Below are 24276 nucleotides of genomic sequence, written 5' to 3' on the forward strand. Positions count from 1 at the left end.
CTGTAGCTGCTGTCCATGGTGCTGATGTAACTGTAGCTGCTGTCCATGGTAACTTGTCCATGGTACTGATGTAACGGTAGCTGCTGTCCATGGTCCTAATGTAACTGTAGCTGCTGTCCATGGTGCTGATGTAACTGTAGCTGCTGTCCATGGTGCTGATGTAACTGTAGCTGCTGTCCATGGTCCTGATGTAACTGTAGCCCTCCATTGTCATGAAGTAGCTATCACTGCAGCTGCTTGGGGCAATGGTGCACCAGTCCGGATGTTATGTTTGTGGTATCCACAGTCGACCTACCATCTAGGCAATCTTGACTGTGAAGGTTTTTGTGCAAGCTCCACCAAGCTCTACTCTGTCTCTGACATTATGGGGCTCGGAGACAGAGTACTGAGTCATGTATGCTTCTTGTTTCATGAATGTGAATGTAACCTTACTGCACTCTATTACCCGCTGTGTCCTTGTGTGCTCTCCTTTATGTGGACATCAATGCACTGTTAAAGTCTCTGTGTGTGTGTGTGTGTGTGTGTGTGTGTGTGTGTGTGTGTGTGTGTGTGTGTGTGTGTGTGTGTGTGTGTGTGTGTGTGTGTGTGTGTTTCAGGTATTCCAGTGGAGTCCAAGGTAAACATCTTTATTAACAGCTTTGGTTCCATCCAGGAGACATCCATGGTGAGTGTTTTGCACGCACGCACGCACGCACGCACGCACGCACGCACGCACGCACGCACGCACGCACGCACGCACGCACGCACGCACGCACGCACGCACACACACACACACACACACACACACACAATGTACACACACAAAGTACACATGCAAAGTACACACAAAGTACACACACAAAGTACACATGCAAAGTACACACAAAGTACACAAACATGGGCATGTACGCACTGACACACACACACACACACACACACACACACATGCACACGCAAACACGCTTGCACGTGCACACACACTATCGATCAAAATTAATTATAAATTGGGCCAATTTGTACACTGTTTGACTTACATGAACACTCCAGATTTGAATAACACTATATCTATCTATCTATCTATCTATCTATCTATCTATCTATCTATCTATCTATCTATCTATCTATCTATCTGTCTATCTGTCTGTCTGTCTGTCTGTCTGTCCGCAGGACTACAGAGTGAACATATTTCTGCGTCAGAGGTGGAACGACCCTCGCCTGCGTCTCCCTACGGACTTTAAGGCCGAAGCGTTGACTGTGGACCCTAAGATGTTCCAGTGTCTGTGGAAACCCGACCTGTTCTTCGCCAACGAGAAAACTGCAAACTTCCACGATGTCACACAAGACAACATCCTGCTCTTCATATTCAGGAACGGTGACGTCTTAATTAGCATGAGGTAAAATCAATGATTGAAAAAGTACTCATAATTCTTACTTAAGTAAAAGTGTCAATACTGCAATATAGTAGTAGTAGTAGTAGTAGTAGTAGTAGTAGTAGTAGTAGTAGTAGTAGTAAAATTTGAAATGTATTTGAGTAAAAGTACAAAATATTGGCATCTACATGTATTTACAGCATTCAGGGGAATGCACTTAACTGACTGAGGTCCATTGATTGTTTCGATTGTAGAACGTTCCACGCAAATTCTTCAAATTATCCTGGGAGAAAAACAGGTTTGAGTGTTTTTCAAACTGCTCAAAATGGTGGGAAATATAAGGGTGGAGTTTACTGATCAAAGAGACAGATGTGTTCCTCATGAGTTAAGGCACATGTGTAAGCAAGTTTCATGGCTTTAGGCCAAATTAGGCATGACTTATGCCTCTTCAAAGTTTGCATTTTCAAACGATTTATAGCGTCCCCCGTTTGGCCAATACAAGTAAGATTGATTTCAGTTATATTTGTAATGACCATAGTGCAAAATGTCATAAAAAATGCAATTTTCAATGGCTGATCTCAAAACCTTTTATTTAGATATTGGTCCAAGGTGTAGAAAGAAAAAATCCCAGGAGGAGACAGATTTTAACAGTATTTCTTGTAATTCAAAATGGTGGGATATCTAAAGGTTAGAGGTCATAGGTCAAAGTGACACATTTGTTCCTGATAAGGAGACACATATGTGTGAGCTTCGCCCTTTACCATAGTACCATATAGCTGAGTTTGGTAAAAAGAAAGAAAGAAAAAAAAAGTAGCACTCTTGAAAATAATTGTCTTTAATTAATGTGAGGTAAGACATTATAAACACAGTGGTTTTCCATCTTTTTTGCGGCCCACATGGAAATCATGAAAGCCTTCACGGCCCACCCATCTGACCACTTAACACGTTAACACATTGACTGCCATTGATGTAGAATTACGTAATTTAGTGTTTTCAGTGATTACACTAGAGGGCGCTCTTTGCTAACCTATGAATGATGCTATGACTTGCAGAGAAGAATACACCTATATCACGTGATCCAAACAAACTCCAGCCGGTCCGATCCAATCCTAAAGGATTCATAAAAATGCATCTATCCCTGATTTATTTTCCAAAATTGCGCTTTTGGTGAAAACAAGCCTTATTTAACTGCCGATAACTACCCCCCCCCCCCCCCCCCCCCCCCAGACATGCACATTTTCAAGGTTAAAACGAAAAAAATAAAGAAAAGAATTGTCAGAAAGAGTTGTTTCTGTAATGTATCATTGTCTGTCTTCTAATTAAATCATTGTGTGTGTGTGTGTGTGTGTGTGTGTGTGTGTGTGTGTGTGTGTGTGTGTGTGTGTGTGTGTGTGTGTGTGTGTGTGTGTGTGTGTGTGTGTGTGTGTGTGTGTGTGTGTGTGCGCGCTTGTGTACGGTTCTCATGTGTGTTGTTGCTGTTGCTGTTGCTGTTGCTGTTTTTGCTGTTGTGGTATTTCTCACTGTGCACATCTGTGTGTGTAATTGTTATTGTGGTGGTATTTGGCACTGCTCGTATGATCGTGTACACATCTGTATATCGTTGTTGTTGTATTTGGCACTGTACTGCATGTGTTTGTGTGTGCATGTGAGTTTTGTGTGTGTGTGTGCGTGTGCGTGTGCGTGCGTGTGTGTGCATGTATGCGTGTGTGTGTGCGTGTGTGTGTGAGAGTGCAGGCTTTCAGTGACCTTGTCATGTCCTCTGGATCTCCAACTGTTTCCCATGGACACACAGCGCTGTAAAATGCAACTGGAGAGCTGTGAGTACACACCACCCACCCACCCACCCACACACACACACACACACACACACACACACACACACACACACACACACACACACGCTCATATTGACACAGCACCGGGGTGTGTAATGCGATTACAGGAATCAACAAGTACTGGTGTCATCACCGCACACACACTCCTGATGATGATTGATCCTAATCAGACCTAACATGAAGTAGCATTGTGCTGCATCAGCACACACCCACACAGGCGGCCCCTCCTTCCCTCGATCCCTCCCTCACTCACCAGTCAAACGAGTCTTATCAATGAATCCTGTTTTGGGCCATTTATTATACTCCTACATTTCAGTTTAAAGTCATACTGTGTAAATTAAAACATATATAATGACCAAATAAACAAATGTTATATTTGATAACTATTCCACATCACTATTAAATACAAGTGAATGAATGAATGAATGAATGAATGAATCCAATCCAATCCAATCCAATCCAATCCAATCCAATCCAATCCAATCCAATCCAATCCAATCCAATCTATTGCACATGTTACAACTCAACAAAGTGCTGCAGGAAAATAAAAGCTAAATACATACACTGTAGCTAAAATACAGAATATGTCACACAGTCATGACTTTAAGCAGGATAGACTGGATTTGAACGACTTTGAACAGCAACATCTAACCTGCGAGTAGCATTCTCTGAAAAGAGCCAATCTACAAGCTCACAACGGGTTGCGGCGCCACGCCTTGTGAGCTTGTAGATCGGGTATTTTCGGCAAAGACGTTTGGCATAGAGGGGAAAACACGGAGCAGACCAAGTACAGAGCCAACTCAGGTCCAATTGACTAAGTACAGAGGGTCAAAATAGTTCAAACATCAAAGGTTATGGAGGAGAACTGCAGACTTATACAGCGCTGTGTGCCCATGTGAAACTGTTGGAGATCCAGCTCAGATCCAAAAGGAGGCTTCTTCTTCTTCTACTCGCGCGTGACAGGGCTGTGCGCGCGGCACAACCCGGGCCGGTGCACTGGTTCGAGATTTCAAGAATCAAGAGGGTGTATTTGTACACTCTCTCAGGCAGGTACAAGCAGTGAAATATGTGTGTGTGTGTGTGTGTGTGTGTGTGTGTGTGTGTGTGTGTGTGTGTGTGTGTGCATGTGTGCGTGTGTGTGTGCGTGCGTGCGTGCGTGCGTGCGTGCGTGCGTGCGTGCGTGCGTGCGTGCGTGCGTGCGTGCGTGTCTAACAAACTAACAGTTACAAGAGAACGGCATCATGGCATCATGTTGATAATAGTGCTGATAAGTTATTTAAAATATTTTGTCTTAAAAATGAGGATAAATAATGGAATTGACAACAATACAGGTAAGACAGACAGGTATTGGTAATACCTCTTTAGTGTGTGGAATATGTGTGTGTGGAATATGTGTCCCGGCAAATAATTTAGCATCTAGACAGATGTAGGCCTATATAATGTGCAGGTACATTTGTGTGCAAAGTATTGTTTTGTTTATATTAGGTATGTTGTTATTATATTTGTACTGTCCCTGAAGCCAGGGCTTTGAGACACCTCATACACAGTCCATTGCTGGGGTGGTGTTTGTCCTTCAGAGTCGTTGTTGTGGCCCTCTACGCAAGCGCCTGGCTCTGGTGCGCTCAGCTCACCTCACCAGCTCCCTCAGGGCTCACAGCCAGCCATCAATGTGTTCGTCCACAGACAAATGTGCCCGTGGCAAAGACTTGGTCTTGTCCGTGGCAGTTTTTTCATTAATTTTTTTTACATACCATTATTTACTACGACACTATGGCACATTATGAGTCCACTAGTACTAGTGGTTCTCAAATGTTTTATTTGCAAGGACCCCCTTAAGTCTCAGTGTAGCTCTGTTCCTGGCCATAGTATTCTCATGCTCATTTTATCATGTCTGTGGCAAAAATTTAATTTTGACAAACATTTCCACCAGAAGCCAGCATGGCTTGTGGTGGCTGCTCACAACCCTGGGGGGCGGAGCCAATAACTAGACAGTGATGTCAGTGCCCTGTCAGGAATTAGGGTCGGGATCCGGAATCGGAGGAATTGGATCCAACACTGAGGAACCAGGAATCTGGAACCGTTTCCGGAACCTGTTGTATCATGCTGTCAAAGCTGGCATGGGGAGTGATTGACTTCACGTCTGCTATGCAATTACAATACCCGGGGTTCTCAAGAGGGTCCCTGTACCTCACTTTAAGAACCAGTGAGGTAAGTGTTGTAGCATGTATAGAAGGATTTCAGGGCCGTCTCTGAAATCCGGGATTTTCTCAGCTGTCTTGAGGTGATAAAGATGCCGTTCTCACCATCTTTACCATGTGTCCCTGTGTGCGTTCTGCAAGTCCACCCCTCAGTCATCTCTCTAGACAGATTCTGCTCTGGCTTAAAGAGATAGTTCAAATGATTACTCACCCCATGGAGACTTTAATTCATGGATATGCCTTTTTGGTTTGTTTTTTGGTTTTTGTCACATTCCTAAGCCAATCATTTGATGCCCAGCAGTAAATGGTAAATGGTGCATTTATATAGCGCCTTTATCTAAGGCGCTTTACATAGATTGTGCATTGCATTCACCCATTCATACACACATTCATACACCGATTGCGGCGGAAGCCATGCAAGGTACCAACACAGCACATCGGGAGCAATTTGAGGTTCAGTGTCTTGCCTAAGGAGTAAGGACACTTCGACATGTAGACAGGAGGAGCCGGGATTCGAACCCATGGATCATTGGACGACCTGCTCTACCTCCTGAGCCACAGTCGCCCCAGCAGTGGTTCCCTATGGAGACACAAATAATCTCCTTTGTGTCTCCTCTCCATAGGGAACCACTGCTGGTCATCAAATCACGTTGTTGGAAAAAAATACATCCTGGAGTATTTAAGTGGACTAAGAAAGGGGAAGAGCCAAACAGAGTCGCTGTTTCTATACTAAAAAGGTGGTGCCCCCAGAGGCACCACTTTTTTTTAACGTAATGGGTTCCCAGATTGGTGATGTGTACACCAAGGTACTTGAAGCTGCTCACCGTCTCCCCTCTGGTGCCCCGTTGATGGGGCACCAGGAGGGGAGTGGATCTCTGTATAGATGTCCATCGCCTTCTTCTAGGTCTTTCAGACATTCAAGAAGAGGCTGATTTCCTGACACTACTGTTGGTATATTGATAATACTATGTTAAATATTTCTAGCTGGTTATATGTTAGGCAAATGGGCAACACCAACAGTGTTGTACTGTTCATGTTATAGGGCAGTGGTTCTCAAACTTATTCATGTCAAGGGCCCCCAAATGAATGTATGTATTGGTCCGTGGACCCCCATTTGTGCCATGGACTTCTTGCTAAAACCCCCACTTTGAGAACCACTTCATTAGGGTGCTCGTGCATGTGGTGCAGTCTACACGCACCACCATGGAGTGTGTGAATCCTGTGCGGTGCATTCAGCTTGCCGAGAGTCCATGGGAACACAATTGGCCTGTGTTCGGGGGAGGGAAGCTGATTGGGAGAGGGTTGATGTATAAAAGCAATTCCAGCAAACTGCTAGCCTAGCCACCGGCTTCTACTCCAACTCAGCACAGCTGATTTTTATTTTTGATCAGGTGTGCCGTAATGCTTGTTTGAGCACGGGTAGAGAGCCTTCTCAACCAATCAGATTGCTTCGTCTGTGCACTACCTGCTGTATAATGGATATTGAATTAATGTATATTTATGTATATATTTGTAGTTGGTTATACCACCAGTGATCTGGTCTTCATGTGGCAGTCGGATCCAGTCCAGATGGATGAGATCCAGCTTCCACAGTTTGACATCAAACAAGAAGACATCATCTATGGCAACTGTACCAAGTACTACAAAGGAACAGGTATTTAATACGCAATGTACTACTAGTTTACCAAGTACTACCAAGGAACAGGTATTAAATACACAATGCACTACTAGTTTACCAAGTACTACCAAGGAACATGTATTTAATACACAATGTACTACTAGTTTACCAAGTACTACCAGGTATTTAATACACAATGTACTACTAGTTTACCAAGTACTACCAAGGAACATGTATTTAATACACAATGTACTACTAGTTTACCAAATACTACCAAGGAACAGGTATTAAATACACAATGTACTACTAGTTTACCAAGTACTACCAGGTATTTAATACACAATGCACTACTAGTTTACCAAGTACTACCAAGGAACATGTATTTAATACACAATGTACTACTAGTTTACCAAATACTACCAAGGAACAGGTATTTAATACACAATGTACTACTAGTTTACCAAGTACTACCAAGGAACAGGTATTAAATACACAATGTACTACTAGTTTACCAAGTACTACCAGGTATTTAATACACAATGTACTACTAGTTTACCAAGTACTACCAAGGAACATGTATTAAATACACAATGTACTACTAGTTTACCAAATACTACCAAGGAACAGGTATTAAATACACAATGTACTACTAGTTTACCAAGTACTACCAAGGAACAGGTATTAAATACACAATGTACTACTAGTTTACCAAGTACTACCAAGGAACAGGTATTAAATACACAATGTACTACTAGTTTAAAGTACTACCAAGGAATAGGTATTAAATACACAATGTACTACTAGTTTAAAGTACTACCAAGGAACAGGTATTAAATACACAATGTACTACTAGTTTACCAAGTACTACCAAGGAACATGTATTTAATACACAATGTACTACTAGTTTACCAAGTACTACCAAGGAACAGGTATTAAATACACAATGTACTACTAGTTTAACAAGTACTACCAAGGAACATGTATTTAATACACAATGTACTACTAGTTTACCAAGTACTACCTAGGAACAGGTATTTAACACAGCATGTACTACTAGTTTAAAGTACTACCAAGGAACAGGTATTTAACATAGCATGTACTTAACATAGCATGTACTACTAGTTATTACCGAAGGAAATCACACATTTCCCGTCAGTGCGTGTTTTTGTCACGCCTCCATATATGGTCACGTCTCGTGACATCACACCTCCATATATGGTCACACCTCATGACATTATGCCTCCATATATGGTCACGCCTTGTGACATCACACCTCCATTTATGGTCACACCTCGTGACACGTCACGCCACCATATATGGCCATCTCCATACCATATATGAAGATCACGACACTGACCTCATCTAACCCTGGATAACCATACATGGAGAAGACTGGATCATCACCTAGATCTGCATATATGTAGCCAGCCAGCAACTCTATATCTGACCTCAAACCTCAAACCCTTAGATTTCCATATATGGAGTTGACCTACCCCACCTGTCCTTCCTGTTCTGACATTCCTGCATATGTTGACCTCATCCATATGTTGACCTCATTATGTTGACCTCGCCCTAAAGGGCGAGGTCACTTCTCGCCCTCAGGGCGTCTTACTGGTTTACCTAGGAACTACAAAGGAACAGGTATTTAACACAGCATGTATAGTTTACCAAGTACTATAGGAACAGGTATTTAATACAGCATGTACTACCAAGGAACAGGTATGTATTACACCATGTACTACTAGTGTACCAAGTACAGGTATTTAGCCTCTTGACCACTTAAACCCCTTATGATTGACCGGAGTCACTCAGGGCTGTATGCTAGGGTCTTCTCTGTTTTCTGTTATTTTGGGGAAAGCGTTTTGCAGAAAATAGCAGATAGGACAAGCTCACAACGCGTTGGTGTTGTGAGCTGGTCGGGCTGCTATTTTCGGCGAAGGCTGTCTCCACAATATGCAATTATTATTTTTTTGTCACATACTCCTAGACAATATCTGTGGTCACAGTGGAGATATAATGAACAATATTATGAATTCCCATCGCTTCCCACCAAACGACAACACATTGCGTGATTCCATCAGAAAGCTGATATATGATTCCCACAACGCACGTTCCTCCAACGCGCACCTGATTCATTATGGAGAGACTGCTGGGCTGCCGCTCTGTTGAATCGAATGCAAGATGACAGCCGTGTGCCCTCGTTTAAAAGCTGAACGGTATATTAAAATATGTATCTGAATACATTTGAGGTGAAGAATAGGCAACGTGGTGACATAAACGTGCTTCAGCACTGCTTCTCAGCTGTCTCTCTCTCTCGCGCTGCACAAGGGGATAAGAGTAGCTGCATTTAGATCCCATCGATCATATAGCCCAAGAGGACGGTATGGTTGGCTGACACTTTGATTGGTTGAGACACAACCAGCCTCCGTTTCATGAGAAAACTTCCCAATAAAGGTCGCAAAAAAACGGCACAGAAATAAAGTACATTTACTCAAGTATACCTACTTGAGTAAATGCACTTTGTTTCTTTCCACCACTTCACCTCAGCAATCCATCTCTTGTGTGTCTACTGTCTAGCACCTTGAAAAGGCCTCAGCAATCCATCTCTTATGTGTCTAGCACCTAGAAAAGGAAAGAGAAACATTCACGGCTCAGCTAGGCCACTTTGACCTACTGTATACTTACTTATCATTACTATACATTCATGCTTGGACTGTTGCCCAGTTATCTATCCAACTACATGTTATGAAAACACCATGGCTGCACATTCCCAGGGCTTCAACACACTCCGTCAGAGGGTGGCAAAAACAAAGTGACCACTTACACATGATTTAATAAAACTGTGTCAGCCTTCCTATCAGTGTTGGGGAACGTTACTTTCTAAAGTAACTTTGTTAATCCTGTTACGTTTATATAAGATTACCCACTGGGAAAAGTAACTTGTTAGTGTTATTATTTTTGTGTTATTTTGCATTACCGACAACTAAAACCCACCCTTGAGGAAAAAAATAAAATGAAAGTTGTGGATGTTGTGGAGCTGTGCTGGGCTTGCTTCACCATGATTAAACTGATGTTGATCTCCTACTTTCACCAATAAATCCCCAAAAAGTGTGAATACTTCCACAGCCTTGTTAAAGGATTAGCCTGAATCCGATTTCTTCAAGCACGTCTTGGAATAGTTTGTTTGGTATATCCATATTTTATTCCAACTCATAGTGGCGAGACTAAAAACCAACAGGGGGGGGGGGGGACCAAAACAACGTGATGCCGAAAAAGCCGGCGACAACGGAATGTAACAAGAATGACCAAAAGTGGTGACCTATTCAATACAGATTATGTTTAATATTTTTTGGGGGATGTGTTTGTTTGACGCTGTGGTGAGAAAGCAGAGCAAGCCGTTAACAGTGTGGTCTCTCCCCTCTCCTGCTCCTATAGGATACTACACGTTAACAGTGTGGTCTCTCCCCTCTCCTGCTCCTATAGGATACCGTTAACAGTGTGGTCTCTCCCCTCTCCTGCTCCTATAGGATACTAACAGTGTGGTCTCTCCCCTCTCCTGCTCCTATAGGATACTAACAGTGTGGTCTCTCCCCTCTCCTGCTCCTATAGGATACTACACGTATAACACGTTAACAGTGTGGTCTCTCCCCTCTCCTGCTCCTATAGGATACCGTTAACAGTGTCGTCTCTCCCCTCTCCTGCTCCTATAGGATACTACACGTGCATTGAGGTCATTTTTACCTTGCGTAGGCAGGTGGGTTTCTACCTGATGGGTGTGTACGCCCCCACACTGCTCATCGTGGTGCTGTCCTGGCTCTCCTTCTGGATCAACCCTGATGCCTCCGCTGCCAGGGTGCCTCTAGGTAAAAATACACACCCACCCACGCACGCACGCACACGCATGCACGCACGCACGCACGCACGCACGCACGCACGCACGCACGCACGCACGCACGCAACAAAGGCTGTCTGCAGGGGCGGACGATCGTATTTTCTGTCACCCGGAAAATACATTTTGTAAACGCTATCATCGGTTCTTTATTTATATGGGCCGTTCAACATAACTTGTTTTGACCAAAAATGCAATCTGGGAAAATAATCAGAATCTAAATCCGATATCGTGAGGCGGATGCCAGGAGGAATTTTCACTTTCAGTTCATTTCTGGTTGTATCCGTCTCCTAGCAACCTACTGTAGTATCATCCATATGTTGTTGAAGAGTGTTGTCTATCGTAAACCACTGAAAACACTATGATGCAATAGTGCAGCCCAGCTTGACAGTCAGCGTTGGATTTGATGTGACATATAGGGCTGCACTCGATACAAAAGTAATGTAATTGATTAGAGGCTTTGCAATTAATTGCATGTTTTATCGCATTGACCTGAGAAACATTTTATTGTATTTCTTTCAATTAAAACGGATTTTGGTATACGATAGCACAGATTTATAAAAAAAAAAGAAAGAAAAAAGATGGCTAAACAGGTGGAGTTAGCTGGTTTGGAAGATAGTTTGAGGATCCAATGGAGTTTTTTAACCAACACACACATCTAAAACCTAAAACATTTAATTAGGTGGTTTCTTCCAGACATCGGGTTGTCCCTGGTACAAAATGTTTCCAGGTGTCTTTGATGTGAAAATGTTACTGCCGCGTGAAATATGAGTTCAGCAGCAGCAGCAGTGTGAATGGATGTTGTACATGTTCCCTCCATCAGGCATCCTGTACTCCTCTACTCCATCCATCCATCCTTCTATCCATCTATCCATCCATCTTTACTTCTGACACATCACCCCTCCATCCAGGTCTCAGTGAGTATCATCATCATCATCATTCATCAGTGGTGTAAATTAACCAAGTACTGTACATTTAATCGTACTTTACTTTCTATTTCCAATTTCTAATACTATTACTTCTACTCCACTAAATCTCAGATCCAAATGTACTTTTACTCCACTACATTTATTTGAAATCACTTATTCACTAGTTACTTTTACAAAACATACATTAATCACTTCAACCTATACACATTTCAGCCATTTGAAAATAGCTGATCTACAAGCTCACAATGCGTTGCATCGCGAGTCGCGACACATTGTGACACAATTTCAAACTTGTTTTTATTTATTTTGTATTAATGCAAGAACAACATAGTACCGAACTGTAAGGAATTGTGGTCCAAAAATAAACAAACTGTCTCAGCGATGCTGTCAGGGAGGGGGCTCTGTATAGTTTACGATAGTCAGTCACTCATATTGGATATTCTGTTTCTGGCGAAAATGTTAAAGGGGCATTCCACTCATTTTCAACATTTTACTATGTCATTAATATACCTTAGAGCTGTTGTGTGGAAATAATAATACTTTTTTATTATTTACACACAACAGCTCTAAGGTATATTAATGACATAGTAAAATGTTGAAAATGGGTGGTTTTCCCCTTTAATAATTTGGCTGTAGTAACATTAGCATTTTCTAGCCGTCAGTTGATTCTTCATATCCATATGAGTGTAACATGATGTAGAAATTCTTGCTTAATTTATGGATTCCTGTCTTAAGTCTAGTGAAATTGAAACTCTCAAAAGATCATATAAACCTTGACTGGTACTGGTAGTAGAAAGATTTATTTACAGCGCTGTAACATTCCCACATCAGACATGTTGTTCTAATAAGGCACAAAGATAGAGTGAGCTGCTCTTGCCTGACGTAATAATTGGCTAAAACAAAACAATATTACATCTCTTCTCCTAGCTTGTTAGTGCTAAAACGTATCTTCCCTTCGGCAGCTATAAAACAAAGAGGCCACTGAAGCTGGCGGCTGTGACCTGCCAACCTAAACTCCCTGCATACGGCCCTGGATCTCAGCTCTCAAACTGCAACTAGTAACACAGGATAATGAATACTAAACAATATACCGGTAATATAATAATATAAATTTGCCGCCAGGATCATGTGTTTATTTTTGGATTACAGTTCTTATTTGACGTGATATTAAAAACTACGACCAAGGTAGGACATGCAAAATGACGGCAGACTTCGGATGAACGTTTCAGCATGCTGAAACGTTCCAGGAAGAGAAGGACTGTACATTAGTGAGGACCAATTCTTAGTGCTCCTTTAACCATGTAAGACCCAACGATGCTTCTCGGTAACATTTTTGTTATTGGTATCAAAATAGTACCAAAAGTAAAAGTACTCATTATGCAGACTGTCCCGTTTCAAGGTATCAAGGGCTCCATTTTCGTCACCGCTAAACTAAACTAAACTATTACTATTTTGAAAAACATTTTTGAATAGTTCAACTAGCCAATCTACATTGACATGTTGTGAGCTTGTAGACTGGCCATTTTAACTATTCAAAAATGTTTTGCAAAATAGTAAAACAAAAAAAAGGTTTAGGGATAAGGGGTTTAGCGGTGACGAAAATGGAGCCTCATATGTCTACAATTTATTTAGAAAATAGCACATCTACAGGCTCACAACGCTTCGCATTTCAAGCTTGTAGATCTGATTTTCAAATGGCCAAAGTTTAAGTGGGGCTGAAGTAGTTATTGTGTGTTTTGGAACAATAATCAAAATCTACAAAGTAACTACTAGTAATTCAAGTTTTAAAATAATTGTAGTGGAGTGAGAAGTAGTATATTTGTGGAGTAGAATATAGGCTATAGTAAAGGCTATACTAGGCTATACTGTACTAATAGTACAGTACTTGAGTACATGCTTGTGTAAAGGGAGATACTGTCACTGTCACCACGTATGTCAAAAACCATTTGTTCCAATGGATTCAATGCAGTTAATACAGTAGTTAGTCACAAGCTCTGTTAATACTTTCCATTGGTTCAATATTTATAAAACACACACACTTACTGTAGCTAATTTCAACCTGGTAAATCCATTTTGGGCATCTCGTTATAGGTCAAATTGCCAAGCATAGCAGATGCACAAGCTCACAACACATTGTGTCCCAATGCATTGTGAGCTTGTAGGTCTGATATGCTTTTGCTGCTTTTCTGTGGCACTGTTAGGAATAGAGCATTCATTTGTGAGAAAAACAAAATAAAAATAATAGACTTGCTATTACTAGAATAATAGACTTGCTAATGTGAAATAGCAAAGATAGAAGTGTTTCATAACCAACATTGAAAATGTGTGTGTGTGTGTGTGTGTGTGTGTGTGTGTGCGTGCGTGCGTGCGTGCGTGCGTGCGTGCGTGCGTGCGTGCGTGTTAGGTATCTTGTCAGTGCTGTCGCTGTCCAGTGAGAGCATGACGCTGGCCGCAGACCTTCCCAAGGTGTCCTACGTGAAAGCCATCGACATCTGGCTCATCGCCTGTCTGCTGTATGGCTTCTCATCACTGGTGGAGTATGCTGTCGTCCAGGTGAGACAACACATACGTACATGCATACATACCATATACATACCATTTATATGCATACATACTGTACCATATACAGTTGGAGGCCATCGATATTGTCCTTTTCTTTTTGCTGAGGTTTGCGTGATCTGCGCAAAAGGACAGTTAACCCATTTTGGGCGGGAACCCCTTTTGGTGTTTTAAACATTATGTTATAATTTAGCTATTGAAAGATAGCAGATCTACAAGCTCATAGCGCGCCACCGAGTGGCGCGCTACGAGCTTGTAGGTCTGCTATTTTTGAAAAATCGTGAAAAGGATTTAGAAGGATTTAGAAGGATTTTTTAAAATTTTGGCCTAAATGGGTCAAATGATAAGGGACAACATCGGTGGCACCCAACTGTACATACCATTATACATGCATACATACCATGTACAGCATGTACATGCATACATACCATATACTGTACATTATACATACCATTATACATGCATACATACCATATACAGTACATAGTACCATATATATGCATAGATACCATATCGTCACTGTCCGGCAGAAACCAGCTTTTTTCATAAATCTGTGCTATTGAACCCTCTTTACGTCTGTGTGTTGGTTAAAACAATATTGAACCAACAGAAAGTATTAAAAATTGCTTCTGACAAAACCAGCTAAATCCATTGGATCATCAAATTGTCTGCTAAACCAGCCAGGTCCACCAGAGGAGGCAGTTTGAAGTCACTTTATAGATTTAGATTATTATTACAAAATTGAACCACTCAAGCCCTATTTTATACTTTGTCACGAGCTATGTTGCAATGCAATCAGCTATTTGTAAAATATTTTGACAAATGTACTACTTGAATACTAAATATAAGTAATATTGAATATTTATTTAACCAGTTATAAGCGCTATTCTTGCGTTGCAATGTGTTGTACAGTATCAGTGATGCAACTAGCCTGCATCTTGCATCCTTAGACTCACTAAATTGAGAAAGGACGCAATCATGTCACCCTCCGGGGGTTCTGGGATGCAATACTGTACTCAGTACCGTACTGTTGAAGTACGACTCATAAAATGTCCCTCATCTAAAATACCACCCCTGGGTCCCGGCCGGGACCCATTACATTGAAAACCTTACATCCCTGCAGTATGAGCATGTAGATTGTCTCATTATGTTTATAATTAATGCTCCATCGTGATGTGATGCGACTCGTGGTGAGCTTGTAGATGGTCTATTTATCGGCACACAAAATTATGAATCAGGCTTCATTGTGTCTCTGTCATGTGTGCGTTCAGGTGATGTTGAACAGTCCCAAGCGAATCGAGGAGGAGAAAATCATAATGGCCGCCAAGGAAAAAGCCATTAGAGAGAGAGAAGGGACGAAGACTCCCAAAAAAACCAACAAAACGGTCAACGGGACGGGTGGAACACCTATCCATGTCACTGCCGTCGGTGCCGTGCAGGTAGTCTGGTTCACTATGTGTTTTTGTTCAAAGTTTGTGGAGATTAGCAAAACTATACATTTTTGTAATCTTCAGAACATGGGGAATACAAAAATCTATGTTTGCATTTGTTTGCATTTGACACCTGCATGTCCGCCATATTGGACGTTCAAAATGGCCACTATACAATATGTAATTTGTGCTATCTTGGCTTCTATAGACAACCTAGAAAGTTAATTATAGGGTGCGTTCGGAAATGCGCACCGGGAGTGCATTCGCCTATTACTTTGCATTGCACAGTGCGCTCAGTGCGCTATTTCCGAACGCGCCCTAAATATACTAATCCTATGTTTTCTGGGTCAAGGAATCCAATAGAGACCTAAAGGATTGTTCAGGGACTTGCAGTGGTGCCACCTATGGGATGGCCAGGGAAATGCAGGTTTACTATGTTAAAAAATATACTTTAGTTAAAAAAAGAAGAAAAAAAAACTATCCACTTTTGGACAAAACTATACATTTTTGGACAAAACTATACACTTTTGGACAGCATAGGGAATCCAAAAACCCTTGTTTGCATTTGATACCTGCATGGCCGCCATATTGAATGTTAAATATGTATGCCATAAAATATATAGCCTAGTTTGTGCTATCTTGGATTCTATACAACAAACCTTAATCCACCCAAAACATAATTTTTGTAAGTGAAAAACTTGGCCTTTACACTGACACCACGGCAAGTAATCAGCGCCTCAAACTGTGACTCCGCCCACAACCGGGGGAAGTTGTGATTTGCTCTCGTTTACTGCAATGCAATTTGCGGCATTTTAAAAACAATATTGAGCAGAGTAGCGATTATCAAACGTATTTGTAATGCCATACGTTGAAAGATCTGTTGCCCGTGGACAAGGCACGCTACCTCCGCAAGTTAGATAGCATCGGCATAGATGTTTGTCCGTATGTGATTAAGGATTGGACCAAGTTGCATTGGCAGCCATAGAAAATTCTTACCCCAGGCTAAAACCGGATGTGACGTTTTTGGGCGTTCCTGTCTAGCGTGGTGTCAGTGTATGCGCGCGCAACTAAATCGAGGTCTGTATTGGACTTGTCTGTACTAGAAAATATATATAATTTAAGTTGGTTGTCTAGAATGGCGACCATGCAGACCACGCAGTGATACTGAACACAAAGAATAGTATATAGTACCATGTGACAGAGGGGTAAAAGTTGAACAAAAGTTGCTCTATAATGGTAGATATGTCAACAATACGAATGACACTAGTTTAGTAGATTGATTTATGTTTAATGCGTGACCCCCAGTGCCCCTCGGAACTATACTTGATATTCCCCAAAACCATATGGTGGAGAAGAAGCATAAACGTCATCATATACAAAGAGTGTTGCACACAAGAAAATTGCATGTAGCTTCATCTTGTAGATGGGCTATGTTCACTAACCACTATGCATGCATGTAGCTTCATCTTGTAGATGGGCTATGTTCACAAACCACTATGCGTGCATGTAGCTTCATCTTGTAGATGGGCTATGTTCACTAACCACTATGCATGCATGTAGCTTCATCTTGTAGATGGGCTATGTTCACTAACCACTATGCATGCATGTCGCTTCATCTTGTAGATGGGCTATGTTCACTAACCACTATGCATGCATGTCGCTTCATCTTGTAGATGGGCTATGTTCACTAACCACTATGCATGCATGTAGCTTCATCTTGTAGATGGGCTATGTTCACTAACCACTATGCATGACCATTTTCGTTCCATTCCCCGAGAAGGTTTCCACCTAACAGGGACGATACTGCATGTGCTGCAGGACTGCAGTCTCCCCATTAAAACTGTCTCTGGCCCTTCCTTACCATGGTTTACTGTCTCCATCACTGCTGCAGTGCACACATAAAGGGACACTCCACTGCTTTGCCATGGTTTTACTGTATCCATCACTGCTGCAGTGCACACATAAAGGGACACTCCACTGCTTTGCCATGTTTTAGTGTATGATCCGCTCCAGAGAGAGAGAGAGAGAGAGAGAGAGAGAAGCAGGGATCCCTATACCCCCTACCTTACTCATATACTTCATAGATAGCTTCACAGGCCTTTTTTTGTCAGAACTATCATCAGCTAATAATGTTGGATCCCTGTTAATGTGTATTTTCAGAAATGTACTTACAAAGCAAGAGATCCCTACCAGAGGATCTAAGACTGTGGACAGGCTCATATGGGACCAGCATGATCTAAAACAGAGCTTCCCATGCAGAAATGTTTAGCCTGTGACCCAAAGAGACATTGTATGTCTCCCCGGGACCCAAACTCTATCTACAAGCTCACAACTCTTGTTTGTTTTAAATATGTTCCTGTAATACAAATATTATTACAGGCATAATTTGGTGAACCAATAGGGAGCTGGTGTCGCCCCTCTAGTACTTGAAAAGATGATGGGCAGACGGTTGATTAAGACGGAGCATTTAGTTTCTAGCGCCTGGAGTAGAAGACAATTTAATTTGTCCTGGAGTAGCAGACAATCTGTTGTTTCTAGAGCCTGCAGTAGCAGACAATCTGTTGTTTCTAGAGCCTGCAGTAGCAGACAATCTGTTGTTTCTAGAGCCTGCAGTAGCAGACAATCTGTTGTTTCTAGAGCCTGCAGTAGCAGACAATCTGTTGTTTCTAGAGCCTGCAGTAGCAGACAATCTGTTGTTTCTAGAGCCTGCAGTAGCAGACAATCTGTTGTTTCTAGAGCCTGTAGTAGCAGACAATCTGTTGTTTCTAGAGCCTGCAGTAGCAGACAATCTGTTGTTTCTAGAGCCTGCAGTAGCAGACAATCTGTTGTTTCTAGAGCCTGCAGTAGCAGACAATCTGTTGTTTCTAGAGCCTGCAGTAGCAGACAATCTGTTGTTTCTAGAGCCTGCAGTAGCAGACAATCTGTTGTTTCTAGAGCCTGCAGTAGCAGACAATCTGTTGTTTCTAGAGCCTGCAGTAGCAGACAATCTGTTGTTTCTAGAGCCTGCAGTATCAGACAATCTGTTGTTTCTAGAGCCTGTAGTAGCAGACAATCTGTTGTTTCTAGAGCCTGCAGTAGCAGACAATCTGTTGTTTCTAGAGCCTGTAGTAGCAGACAATCTGTTGTTTCTAGAGCCTGTAGTAGCAGACAATCTGTTGTTTCTAGAGCCTGTAGTAGCAGACAATCCAAGCTTTTCAATTTACAGTAGGTTCATGCCGGGTCTCCTGTCGAGATGTGAAGGAACATGCCCAATTACAAGGGTGTTGAATGCCTGGTTGTATTGTTTGTAATCTTCCCTGTATGTAGTTGGATGTTTTAGTTGGTTATTTCTGTTTGATCATTGCCTGTGAATTGTCGTGTCGGTTTGTTGTTTGTTAATTTAAATGGAAAAGTGTCCTGCAAGTCCATATGGGCTGGGCTTCTCTTGGACCCATGACCATCCAATAAAGGAAATCAATCAAACACTCAATCTTATGGACGGACAATACTTAATTTTGGCAATGATTCTCAGATGGACGAAACAAGACTGTGGGACCTTATTAGTCACTTGATCATCGAAAGAGAGGTCAGAGTCAAAGGTCACACCTAGATTGTGGGCTGTTTGCTTGATTTGTTTATTGATAAACTGCCAAAAGATGTGACTGGGAGGAGGCCAAAGAGGAGGATCTCGCTGGTGGCAGTTTTGGGACATCCAGCCCAATCCAGACATCCGATTTAAACGACAATATACGTTACATATCACCCGTTTTAAGAGGGATATCGACGATGTCGGGAAGGAACCTGTTATCTCAAAGTTTTTGTGTTTTTTCTTTTTTTTGTAAATTAATGCCCTACTTGATTACATTACAGTGTCACAAATGCATCAAAAGTAGCAGATCTACAAGCTTGGCTTGGCTTTGGCTACTTTTGCTATTTTTGAATTTGAATTCTGAAAAGTAACAGTTTTTGACATACAGTAGGCTATGTGGTTTTCACCTGACAAAGACTATACTACTATGTAGGCCTATACTGTAAGTGATGCCATAAAGAAAAGAGCAGACAATATAGCAAATGAGATGCTATAAATAGAAGCAGATAAATGGGTTCACTCTCCTGATTGGATTGTCCCACCCAACTGAACATGTATTTTCTCTTCATGAAAGAGCTGGGGAAGAGGTTGGGGGGAGGGGGGATGGGGAGGGGGGGCTGTTAACCCATTTAGGCCTGACGTCGAAATTTAAAAAAAAATGTTTTCTAAATCATGACAATTTTCGGAAAGATTTGAGGCACATTTTAACGATTTTTCAAAAATAGCAGATCTACAAGTTCATACTCGGTGGCGCGCTATGAGCTTGTAGATCTGCTATTTTTCAATAGCTAAATTATAACAATGTTTAAAACACCAAAAGGGGTTCCCGCCCAAAATGGGTTAATGGTTAATGTGGTTAAACGCTAACGTGACATGGATGCGTTCCAGGTCTCAATGGCTTAATGACTAACTCTCTACAAGTCTACAACAATGTTTACCATTAGAATGCAGAGCTTTACCTTTTTAAGAAAAAAGAAAAGTAGTTTCACATATAAATGTCACTTATATCATCTGTAATAACACTGCACAGAAACCCTTAGAGTAGCACCCGTAGCGGTGATAATGTATTACATTTGCATGTAGAGTATGCATAAATATAGATGCAATTCATTGCTGCAGGAAATCAATAATAAAAGTGTCTAAATATGTATAAATCTGTTCTGTGCACGCCCCCTCGCCTCTCTGGAGCTAGGGCCATAAATGTACACTCGCTATAACCCTACGTGTGTGCATGTGTGAGTGTGTGTGTGTGTGTGTGTGTGTGTGTGTGTGTGTGTGTGTGTGTGTGTCTGTGCGTGCGTGCGTGCGTGCGTGCGTGCGTGCGTGCCTGCGTGCCTGCGTGCCTGCGTGCGTGCGTGCGTGCGTGCGTGCATGCGTACTTGCATTAGTGTAGGCTACTTGTGAGGACCTTAATGTCCCCACATGCGACACATTGTGAGCTTGTAGATCTGCTATTTTCAAAAGATTGTTATACAATTTTAAAACTTGAAATGAGATATTCTGCTTCTGCATAATGAGTACTTTTAGTTTTCGTACTTGAAGTACATTTTAATGCAATAGCTTTGTACTTTTACTCAAGTACATTTCGAATTCCTGACATTTACTTCTATATTGCAGTTGGTAATGTTTTAACCCATTTTGTGCGGGAACCCCTTTTGGTGTTTTAAACATTATGTTATAATTTAGCTATTGAAAAATAGCAGATCTACAAGCTCATAGCGCGCCACCGAGTGGCGCGCTACGAGCTTGTAGGTCTGCTATTTTTTTTAAATCGTGAAAATATTTATTTCAGAAAACTGGAGGATTTAGAAGAATTTTTAAAATTTTGAGGTCAGGCCTAAATGTTTTAAGTAAGCAATTTGAGTTTTTCCACCACTGGCAGAATTTGAGGAGTAGACACTGTGAGGAGCACTTCCCTGCTCCTCACAGCAGGATAGATTTCTTGAACGATGGTTACATTTGGTTTAGGATCATGCATTTAGAGGTTATATAGGTTTTGGGATTATAAGGTTAGCGTTATTATGCCCGATGTGTTAGTTGCGCTTTGGTGTCGTGACGATCTACAAGCCAACAATGGTGTAGATCTGCTATTTGTGCGACTTTTAGACTTTGGGTTAAAAAATGGCATTCATGAAATCACCATCTTGAAATACTGATGTCCTCACAAGTATGGTACTACAAAGTTGTGACTGTGCGTGTGTGTGTGTGTGTGTGTGTGCGTGCATGCGTGCGTGCGTGCGTGCGTGCGTGCGTGCGTGCGTGCGTGTGTGTGTGTGTGTGTGTGATTGATAAAATGGCTCTAATTGCTATCAGGGTGCTATTATTCACTGACTTCAAAATGTCACTTCAGATCTGACACGAAATGCATTTACTGTATGTGAATGAATGTATGTGTGTGTGTGTGTGTGTGTGTGTGTGTGTGTGTGTGTGTGTGTGTGTGTGTGTGTGTGTGTGTGTGTGTGTGTGTGTGTGTGTGTGTGTGTCTGTGCGTGCATGCGTGCGTGCGTGCGTGTGTGTGTCAGATCTCTCGGTCTCGGTGAGAATGATAAAACGTACAGAGGAGACATCCTGGTGACTGGCTCAGCGGATGTGTCAAACCACATTTGCCAGAAACAGCGTTTGATTTCCAGTTTGCTAAGAATGGACATGACAAACTCCTCGTCTGCTTTAATCTGTGTCAAATTCTTAACGTATTTTGTTCATTTATTGTAATATTAAATGTAATTTATTTCTAACGCACTATAGGGGCTCCATCTTGCGCCACCCTTATCCCTTATCCCTAAACTTATTTGCCATTTTTTACTATTTTGAAAATCATTTTAAAATAGTTCAACAAAGGTTTTTTAAAATAGTAAAAAATGTCAAATAAGTTTAAGGATAAGGGCTAAGGGGTGGTGCAAGATATAGCCCTAGAAGCTAAACTCAAAGTGCAATTGTCGTGTGATACTGTGTGTGTGCGTGTGCGCGTCCGGGCGATACACTGCGTGTGTATAGCATGTACAAATCACATTCTAAACCTGATACTTACAGACCGCAGGTCAACTATTTTAACTATTTTGTTTAAGGGCGACGAGAGAAAATGTTTATAAATGTTCTCATATAAAGGCTCTCCCTGCCGAAGACGACTTTTGACTTTTTGGGGTTTTTATTAATTCAGTTTGAGATCGCTGATAGCCACCATACCATCTAGCAGCTTCTCTGTTGTAAGGTAATGCTCGGCTGTGGTCCGTCAATGAAATGATCCCCCCTTGTCCACTGCCATGTTAACTGCAATCTTAAAACCTTTTTTACTCAGAATCCTTTCTCAGATTGAGGTGTTTGATCAGAACAGCGATGTTAGCAGCTCATTACTTAATCGTCGCTCCCTCGCGGTTACGATATTAATGCTTTGGATGACTTCTCTCTCTCTCTCTCTCTCTCTCTCTCTCTCTCTCTCTCTCTCTCTCTCTCTCTCTCTCTCTCTCTCTCTCCCCCTCTCCTCCAGGTGGTGGAGACGCGCTGCAAGAAGGTGTGCACATCCAAGTCGGACCTCCGCTCCAACGACTTCAGCATCGTGGGCTCCCTGCCGCGGGACTTTGAGCTCTCCAACTTTGACTGCTACGGCAAGGCTGTGGAGGTGTCAGGCCTGCTCGGCCACAAGCAGAGCAAGTCCAACAAGAAGCCTCCGCCGCCCAAGGCCGTCATCCCGGCCGCCGCCAAGCGCATCGACCTGTACGCGCGCGCGCTCTTCCCGTTCTCCTTCCTCTTCTTCAACCTGGTCTACTGGTCCGTCTACCTCCACTAGGAGGAGACGAGGAGACGAGGGGGCGGGAAAGGATGGCGGTAAAAGATAAGGAGAGGACGAGAGGAACGAAAGCCACGCGTTTGGTTACTCTACTGTTTTCTTGACCCATTTAAGACCCGAGGCTGCTTCTACAAAATGCCTTCTAAATCCTATAAAACAGTTTTCTGTTTATCGTTGCTGTCAGGGCAGAAACCTCTTATCTCCATAAGTATTTTTTGTATTTATAATAGTTTTCGTAATTCAACACCCTACTAGGTCATACTACAGCGTCGCACAAAAGCATCAAAAGTAGCAAATCCACAAACTGGAAACGTGGTGCGAAGCGACACGCTTTGAGCTTGTGGATCTGCTACTTTTGAATTTGATTCCTGAAAAGTAACAGTTTTGAACATAATTACGAGGTTTCCAGATGACATAAGCTAAAGTAAAATGTAAAATGACACAAATGCTTTCCTGGTTTTAATGGGTTAAAGAAGTAGTCCCCCCCCCACCCCGACAAAAAAATAAGGAAAAAAATGTGTTCACTCACCCTGTGATGTCTTGAATACAAGGTGAATGATTTTTGATATGGTGAGTAAACGATAGAATTAACGTAATTTTTGGGGTGAACTACTCCTTTGGGAGAAGAGAGGTGAAAAAATAAGTGGCGTTTCCTCATTGATCGAGTTCATTAGCCTGTGGGTTTTATTAGCAGAATTTGCACGTTTGACTAAGCAAATTCAAGAGCATGATCCTTCAGACAAACTGACTGATAATAAAGTTAAATGTTAGTCTTACTCTCAGAGTGTACACATGCAACCAAACACTCCATTTGTACACTCCAGTCTCCACACAACTGACCATTAGAGGACAATGGGAATGCTAGTTTAGCTGATACTTTGTCCAATGGGGGAAAAAAGAAAAGAAAAAGGAATTGCAATGTGCCCCAATTTTGTTTGTTTTTTCACCCGCACACTGTCTTCAAATGCAGTGACCAACTTTTATTAGGGAAAAAGCAACGTTTCGGCCTATGCGGCCTTCATCAGGTTATCTTTATGAAGCATAAAGATAGCCTGATGAAGGCCGCATAGGCCGAAACGGCTATCTTTATGAAGCGTTGCTTTTTCCCTAATAAAAG

At 41.9% G+C, this 24276-nt stretch overlaps 1 protein-coding gene across 1 annotated transcript in view; it reads left to right on the forward strand.

Annotated features, from left to right (window-relative positions):
- Positions 1-23344, forward strand: part of LOC306921206 (glycine receptor subunit beta-like) — a gene marked incomplete at its 5' end in the record, with an annotated part of 29562 nt that extends 6218 nt beyond the window's left edge. Inside the window, 8 exons of the mRNA XM_079498317.1 lie at positions 597-664; positions 1147-1373; positions 3084-3166; positions 6899-7036; positions 10711-10863; positions 14223-14371; positions 15649-15816; positions 22860-23344. Coding sequence (XP_079354443.1) covers positions 597-664; positions 1147-1373; positions 3084-3166; positions 6899-7036; positions 10711-10863; positions 14223-14371; positions 15649-15816; positions 22860-23159 — 1286 coding nt within the window. The 3' untranslated portion in view covers positions 23160-23344. The remainder of the gene's footprint in view (positions 1-596; positions 665-1146; positions 1374-3083; positions 3167-6898; positions 7037-10710; positions 10864-14222; positions 14372-15648; positions 15817-22859) is intronic.
- Between the last annotated feature and the right edge of the window lie 932 nt (positions 23345-24276).

Source organism: Electrona antarctica (assembly GCF_951216825.1).
Source record: "Electrona antarctica genome assembly, chromosome: 4".
Taxonomy (NCBI): domain Eukaryota; kingdom Metazoa; phylum Chordata; class Actinopteri; order Myctophiformes; family Myctophidae; genus Electrona; species Electrona antarctica.